Source organism: Trichomycterus rosablanca, chromosome 5 (genome assembly GCF_030014385.1).
Source record: "Trichomycterus rosablanca isolate fTriRos1 chromosome 5, fTriRos1.hap1, whole genome shotgun sequence".
NCBI classification, from domain to species: Eukaryota; Metazoa; Chordata; class Actinopteri; order Siluriformes; family Trichomycteridae; genus Trichomycterus; species Trichomycterus rosablanca.
Window position 1 is genome coordinate 50190530 of NC_085992.1, and position 8878 is coordinate 50199407.

The following is an 8878-nucleotide window of genomic DNA, read 5'->3' on the forward strand; positions in this document are numbered from 1 at the left end:
GAAACAGGGAGGAGAATCCAGATAAACACAGATACACGTGGAGCTGTAACCCTGGATCTGATGGTTAATCCACACGTGTGCAGTCGTGACCGCTTCTAATCACCTGCGCAAGACGAGTTCATTTGGACACGTAGAGTCACGCACTGACCTCCATGATCCCGTGTCTCTGTGCAGCACCATCGATCAGCCAGCAGAGGTCATAACTGCAGCAGTCATGATGAATCCCCTCCGGCATCCAACCCTACAAACGAGCCGATCGATGTTCCTATAGGCGCCCAGATTCGACCTCACGAGTTCGAGATGTCAGCTCTGGTGTGCCTGCAGTGAACATATTTAGAACAGGACCCAGTAGAAGGGTGTGGAGTCAAATCCCGACTCTGTTGTATAAGCAGTGCACTTTAAAGCCAGTTAATTAGCACATCGATTAGTATTTAGCCTGCCAGCTTAATAGCTTTCATTCGGATCAGAGTCATTCTGATTTTATGGCTTTATTATTGACCAGAAAACAAAAATATAAATGGACAAATAGAAACAAGGAAGAAATGACTTAAACATAACACCGATCATGCCATAACAGGGTGGTGTAAAACCCAAATAAATAAATACATTATCCATTGACCATAACATCATAATTATTATATAGATACACCTATCAGCCATAACATTAAAACCACCTCCTTGTTTCTACACTCACTGTCCATTTTATCAGCTCCACTTACCATATAGAAGCACTTTGTAGTTCTACAATTACTGACTGTAGTCCATCTGTTTCTCTGCATGCTTTGTTAGCCCCCTTTCACCCTGTTCTTCAATGGTCAGGACCCCCACAGGACCACCACAGAGCAGGTATTATTTAGGTGGTGGATGATTCTCAGCACTGCAGTGACACTGACATGGTGGTGGTGTGTTAGTGTGTGTTGTGCTGGTATGAGTGGAGTTTTAAACACCTCACTGTCACTGCTGGACTGAGAATAGTCCACCAACCAAAAATATCCAGCCGACAGCGCCCCGTGGGCAGCGTCCTGTGACCACTGATGAAGGTCTAGAAGACGACCGACTCAAACAGCAGCAATAGATGAGCGATCGTCTCTGACTTTACATCTACAAGGTGGACCGACTAGGTAGGAGTGTCTAATAGAGTGGACAGTGAGTGGACACGGTATTTAAAAACTCCAGCAGCGCTGCTGTGTCTGATCCACTCATACCAGCACAACACACACGAACACACCACCACCATGTCAGTGTCACTGCAGTGCTGAGAATCATCCACCACCTAAATAATACCTGCTCTGTGGTGGTCCTGTGGGGGTCCTGACCATTGAAGAACAGGGTGAAACAGATGGACTACAGTCAGTAATTGTAGAACTACAAAGTGCTTCTATATGGTAAGTGGAGCTGATAAAATGGACAGTGAGTGTAGAAACAAGGAGGTGGTTTTAATGTTATGGCTGATCGGTGTGTGTATATATCTTGTATAACATAATCTTGTAGTGAACTAGGCATCGGACTATAATTATAAAGAAAGATAATAGACAATATGGTTTTAATTCTCTCTGTTGTCTTTGTGAACTAATCCTGAAGCTCTTCAGTTGCTCGTTGCATGATGATGTTTAAGCATGTTTCTTATTTAATTCTAACTTATAATATTTATCATGGTCATGCTCTGGTTAACACGCCGTTCTCATTCAAATCATAACCAAGAGTGTGTTCGACTGATGCCGACAAAATTCCTTGTGAGTCCAGCTCTACGTAGGAATGTATTTTATTCATTTATCCGTTTTTTAATCGACGTTCTGTCGTCTCTTTCCTCCACATCCAGGGACGAGATTCAGATGAAATCCTCTAGTCGGACCAACGGGCAGCCCAGATCGCCTGTTCCTCAGTCTCCTCTATCCACCCCGTCCTCCCCCTCCCATCCACTGAGCGTGTCCACCCGCCCGGGTCAGGCCTACCCCGGCAGCGCCGCCGCCACCTCCCCCTCTCAGAGCGCCGCGCCCAAGCCCGGAGGCGGGGTCAAGAAGGTGACGGGCGTCGGAGGGACCACTTACGAGATATCGGTCTGAGGAACGCGCGGCCACTTTATCTAACCCGACTTTTATCTGGTGGAGGAACGACTCCAGACTCGGGATTTACTTTTATATTGTTTCGTGAGACGACGACGATGATGATGATGATAGTGATGATGATGATGAGGAGGGGGAGGAGAAATCCGTCGCTTAAATTTCGGCGCATAGCCTTTTTTCTACGGCCCCCTTTTTTTAAGACTGGTCTTGACTTGAATGCGGCAGATCGCTGGACTGCCAAAGCAAACAGGAAAGTAAAATAACGCTTTATGAAAGATGTAAATGATACGTGGGGTTTTTATGTATAGAGAAATTCGTCGCTCGTTTTCCGATGTTTTTGTTTTAATGGTTGAAACGATCGCTGGGACTTCAGATCGCTCAGATCAGATCAGACCGGATCCGGAGAATCGAACCCGGAGCGGAGTCGATCTGTTTTGATTTGCGCTCCCTTTCATAAAGATGATGGTTTAAGGCGGCGGCTTTGGAACCCGAGGAAAAATCGCTTTTATTCTATTTAAATTTTTTACGTTATTTTTTTATGAATTTAGACGTAGCAGTCGCCCGGATCAGGCGGTTCGGCCAGGTTCGAGGCGGTTGGTTGATCTGACACACGACGTGTGTTGAGCACTTCTGATTCCAAGATCTACAAGTCAAAGGACCTTCTGCTTGTCTTTATACCAGGCCTGATGGGATTCGTGTCCAGTTGATCTTTATCAGACGTAGCATCCAGACACACCTGAACCCGGGTCAGCGCCCGTATGGTGGGGATATATTTTCACTAAATGTCACTTTGTACGTTTCTCGTGTCTCCGAGCCGCGTTCGGTCATCGTTCCCGTTAAAGAGACTCTCGCTTGCACCCCTCGTCCTGCAGACCAATTCTTTTTAAAAGCGGCACGGTTCTGTCCGGATGGTGGATGAACCGATCAGTGAGTGACTGCTGTATTCAGAACTGAAATGAAAATGCCTTTTTTTTATTTCATTTCTACTTTAAAAGAAAAAAACAAACAAGATTTTGTGGGTATTTTGCAAGACTCGTGTTTCAGTGATTCCTCAAACTGTCGACAGTATCTGATTGAATTGTAAATCATGACCGGACTGATCACACATTCAACATTTTGGACGGTCGATGCCTTCTCAGAATTAATAATAATAAAATCAGGACGTTTCGGCCGTGGATCAGTGTGTACATGAAGAAGGACGGGAGGATGGACGGTGTAGATCGGCGTGAATGAGTGGACGTGTGTGTGTGTGTGGTCGAGCATTGTTAATAAACACTTCATAAACCAGTCGAGCGTTAGAATTGATTGATGCTTTAATGACCACTCTTGGGGTCTGTCTGTAATCCTAGTGAGCTGCCTTGCTGCCTGCTGCCTACCTGATCAGCTGCCTCAGTAGAGAGGATTCTAATAAGACATGGAGCTCACAAGTCAGATTATTTAGACGCTCTACTTAGACCAAACGGTTAAACCGTCCCTGACGAGCCCGAATTTACAAATAAACGACACTTGTATAATTACTCCTTCATACACATTAAACATCAATGAGAATTTATTTACATTTGAATAGAACTCCGTTGGTTGCTCCGCATTATATTCGTCCGCCACGTCGTGCCGCACTGGATGCTGGGATTGCCCTCGGCGCTGAGGAGGCGTCGGATGCTCCCTCGTCGTTCAGTCAGATCATCACTCAGAATTAAGGCGCCTCAGTAGGAGCATTTTAAGGGATCTAAGAATTTAGACACGCCCTCTTCTCGGGAGTGTAGGATGGCGTAAAATGCGTCTGTGTAGAGAGAGAGCACTAGATTTACAGACAGACTCTATATGGCCAAAAGTATGTGGACACCTGACGTTTTCTTTTTTTTTTTAATGCATTTTCTCCCCCTTTAGCGCCTTTAGTCCGATTGCGTCGCGCTTCCTCTCCACCTATGCCGATCCCCGCTCTGATCGAGGAGAACGAAGCTAACCCACGCCTCCTCCGACACGTGGGCAGCAAGCCGTATGCATCTTATCGCCTACACTTTGACGAGTGTTGTGCCACCCAGCGTTGTGTACGGAGAGACACACCCTGAGAGCACTCTCTTCTCATCTCTGTGCAGGCGCCTCTAATCAGTCGTAGTTGCATTGGTTATGAGAGAGAGACCCTATCCGGCTTAGTCCCGCCCATATCTGAACAACAGGCCAATCGTCGTTCATGTGGCCGCTCGGCCTTAGCCGGCAGGCAGAGCCGAGGCTCGATACGATGTTTTCGAGATCCCAGCTCTGGTTCCAGGGTGTGTTTTTACCGCTGCGCCACCTGAGCGGCTACTATGATGATTTTAAATTGTGCTATTTGTTGGGTCAGTCATTGACGTCGGACAAGAAGGCCTGACTCTCAGTCGACATTCTGATTCAAACCATCCAAACTCATGAATCATATCTGTACATCACCAAACGCTCGATGCCAGGCAGTTGTAGCCTAGTGGTTAAGGTGCTGGTCCAGTAATCAGAAGGTTGCCGGTTCAAGCCCCACCACTGACAGGTTGCCACTGTTGGGCCCTTGAGCAAGGCCCTTAACCCTCAATTGATTAGATTGCATGCTGTCACAGTACTGTAAGTCTCTGTGCAGGCCAGTCAAGTTCTTCCACACCAAACTGGCTCATCCATGTCTTTATGGAGCTTGTGCTTTGTGCACTGGTGCGCAGTCATGTTGAAACAGGAAGGGGCCATCCCCAAACTGTTCCCACAAAGTTGGGGGCATGAAATTGTCCAAAATCTCTTGGTATGCTGAAGCATTAAGAGTTCCTTTCACTGGAACTAAGGGGCCGAGCCCAACTCCTGAAAAACACCCCCACACCATAATCCCCCCTCCACCACACTTTACACTCGGCACAATACAGTCAGACAGGTACCGTTCTCCTGGCAACCGCCAAACCCAGACTCGTCCATCGGATCGCCAGACGGGGAAGCGTGATACACCTGTGGCCATGGAAGTGATTGGAAATGTTTACCTCTGTTACAGTGTAGGCGGGGCTAAAAATATATATTCATTTATTGATTGATTACATTTACCTTTTCTACTTAGTACTGTGACGGTACACAGTCTAAGCAGTTGAGGGTTAAGGGCCCAACAGTGGCAACCTAGCAGTGGTGGGGCTTGAACCAGCGAACTTCTGATTACTAGTCCAGTACCTTAACCACTAGGCTGCAACTGATTAGGGAACCCACACAGACACAAGGAGAACATGCAAACTCCACACAGAAAAGGACCCGGACTGCTCCACCTGGGAATCGAACTCGGGACCTTCTAGTCGTGAGGCTACAGTGCAAAGACGTGCAACTGATGAATCATGGGTAATGTGTAACTACAGTGGTGTTCAAAAAAATAGCAGTCCAACACCATTAACCTGATAAATCACTGTTTTTAGTAGAAAATATATTTCTACATTGCAAATAATTAACTTGAAAGTGTAGTAGAGTAATGAAAACAAAACAAACCCAACAATTAGGACGTGCATGCCGTTCATTCTGAGTAATCGAAGCATTGATTGAAAGGGGGTTGTTCAAAATAATAGCAGTGAGGAGTTCAATTGGTGAAGTCATTCATTCTGCAGAAGAACGTGTGTCAATTTTGGCCCTTATTTAAGGTAGGAGGGGGGCAAATGTCGCACAGGTTGGTCATAGTACATTTCCTTCTGAAATACTGGGTAAAATGGGTTGTTCCAGACATTGTTCTGATGAACAGCGTACTTTGATTAAAAAGTTGATTGTGGAGGAAAAAACATACAGAGAAGTGCAGCAAATTATTGGCTGCTCAGCTAAAATGATCTCAAATGCCTTAAAGTGACGACCAAAACCTGAAAGACGCAGAAGGAAGCGTGGAACTACTGTTCGAATGGATCGAAGAATAGCCAGAATAGCAAATACTCAGCCAGTGATCACCTCCAGAAAGATCAAGGAACATCTGAAGTTACCAGTGAGTACAGAAGATGATTAAGTGAAGCCAATTTACCAGCAAGAACTCCTTGCAAAGTCCTGTTGTTAAGAAAAAGACGTCCTGAATGGGTTCAAATTTGCAAGGAACACATTGACTGGTCCAAAGAGAAATGGCCCAACATTTTGTGGACTGGTGAAAGCAAAATTGTTCTTTTTGGGTCTAGTGGCTGTAGACAGTATGTCAGATGACCCTCGAGCACTGAATTAAAGCCATAGTACACTGTGAAGACAGTAAAGCATGGTGGTACAAAATGATGATATGGGGATGTTTTTCATACCATGGTGTTACGCCTATTTATCACATACGAGGGATCATGGATCAGTTTAAATATATCAGAATACTTGAGGAGATCATGTTGCCCTATGTCGAAGAAGAAATGCCCTTAAAATGGGTGTTTCAACATGACAATGACCCAAAACATCTTGGTTACAGACAAACAAGATTGAGGTAATAGAGTGGCCAGCCCAATCCCCTGACTTCAATCCCATAGAGAACTTGTGGACTGAAATCTGAAACGCGTTTTTTTGAGGCAAAACCCAAAATTGCAGAAGAACTGTGGAATGTCGTCTAATCATCCTGGACTGGAATACCTGTTCAGAGGAGCCAGAAGTTGGTCGACTCCATGCAACACAGATCTCAGAAACAATTGTTATGCCACTAAATATTAATTCAGTAATTTAAAGTAAAGTGAAACCTCAAACATTTTCAGTTTATAGATACATTTTTTGAGTTTTTAAAGAAAAATGCTGCACTGCTATTTTTTTGAACAGCCGGATATTCATTTTTCTTAACTTTCTGTAAAGGATGAACACAAACTGGCTAAATATTGTTAATGTTTTCATTTAGAATTAAAAGTGTAGCATTTTCAGTGCATTTGCATTTATGGAAATAAAAGTTATTAATGATTTTGTGCTTTATTCACTTTTTTTTTTAAATCACTGCTATTTTTTTGAACACTACTGTAGCTGTTCTGTCATGAATGAAACCAAAGTGTGTGAAACATCGGCTCATAATCCTAATAAACAAACCGGTTTTGAAGTCACCTGACTGAACATGTCCGTTCAGACGAAACTAAAAACATTAAACATTAAGAAGAACTTGAACGATGCAATTTAATCAGTTGTGATCAGACCAAGGGCGTCCAGCGATCCAACAGCACAACACCACAGTCGACATAATCAAGACCCTGTTAAAGCAGACGTGAGTTTATTTTTTATCTTTATGTCACACATCAATCCAAACGCTCTGGTTCCAACGCACCATCTCAGTCACATCTGGAATGAAGTGAAACACTTTACAGTAATTATGGTTTGAAATGATCATGCAGCGCCCGGATCAGTCTGTGGACCAGGCGGCGAGAATTCAGTTCCACGTACTCGCGCTTACACGAGAACCGTAACACAGACGCGCTTTTCTCGGCAGCTTGAGCAGCTGAACGATGGCGAAACGATCCAGGTTTTATTTTCACGATACGGTCAGGGGTGCGAGGGATGAGCTACGTGAACAGAATCGTCCAACCGCAGGACGTGCAGCTGGATACTGAACACAGCGAGGTCTCTGGACGACGCTTTACTGATGGAAATGTAATGATCCCACGTTCCATTAAAAATTGGTCACTGCAGTTCCTGCTATAAAGAAACGTTAATTTAATAATAATAAAGAAAATAACAGTAGGAATGATTCAGTCTAAATAAAAGGAAATGATTAGAAGATTAGAAGACGATCAGATCAGTAGGCAGCTATGTTAAATTAAGCCTATAAATTAATCTAGAATTATCATTAGAGGTAGGACGCATGAAATGCTTCATCTGGTTAAACTATCAGCCATAACATTAAAACCACCTCCTTGTTTCTACACTCACTGTCCATTTTATCAGCTCCACTTACCATATAGAAGCACTTTGTAGTTCTACAATTACTGACTGTAGACTATCTGCTTCTCTGCATGCTGTTCTTCAATAGTCAGGACCACCACAGGACCACCACAGGGCAGGTATTATTTAGGTGGTGGATGATTCTCAGCACTGCAGTGACACTGACATGGTGCTGAAGTGTTAGTGTGTGTTGTGCTGGTATGAGTGGAGTTCTAAACACCTCACTGTCACTGCTGGACTGAGAATAGTCCACCAACCAAAAATATCCAGCCAACAGCATCCTGTGACCACTGATGAAGGTCTAGAAGACGACCGACTCAAACAGCAGCAATAGATGAGCGATCGTCTCTGACTTTACATCTACAAGGTGGACCGACTAGGTAGGAGCGTCTAAAAGAGTGGACGGTGAGTGGACACGGTGTTTAAAAACTCCAGCAGCGCTGCTGTATCTGATCCACTCGTACCAGCACAACACACACTAACACACCACCACCATGTCAGTGTCACTGCAGTGCTGAGAATCATCCACCACCTAAATAATACCTGCTCTGTGGCGGTCCTGACCATTGAAGAACAAAGTGAAACAGATGGACTACAGTCAGTAATTGTAGAACTACAAAGTGCTTCTATATGGTAAGTGGAGCTGATAAAATGGACAGTGAGTGTAGAAACAAGCAGGTGGTTTTAATGTTATGGCTGAAAAAACAAACACTGTCAACAGCAGTCGTGTCAGAACACCTCCATCACTGAGACTCTGAATGATGTGGGCAGCTATCAGCTTTTAAACAGCGGTCATCATTAAACAAGATCGTATACGATATTAAATTAGTAATAGTACCGGGAATAAACAACAATATGACGCATTTAATTCTGTTCTCAGACGACTCTGCTGTGCCCGGTCCATCGCCGAAGTGGTTTATATATAAATATTAATATATATATATATATAAACCCCTCCGATTCCACAG

At 44.3% G+C, this 8878-nt stretch overlaps 1 protein-coding gene across 1 annotated transcript in view; it reads left to right on the plus strand.

The window, feature by feature from the left end:
• zdhhc5a (zinc finger DHHC-type palmitoyltransferase 5a) overlaps positions 1 to 3350 on the plus strand; it is a 36665-nt gene extending 33315 nt beyond the window's left edge. Inside the window, exon 11 of the mRNA XM_062996283.1 lies at positions 1820 to 3350. Coding sequence (XP_062852353.1) covers positions 1820 to 2063 — 244 coding nt within the window. The 3' untranslated portion in view covers positions 2064 to 3350. The remainder of the gene's footprint in view (positions 1 to 1819) is intronic.
• Positions 3351 to 8878: the final 5528 nt, after the last annotated feature.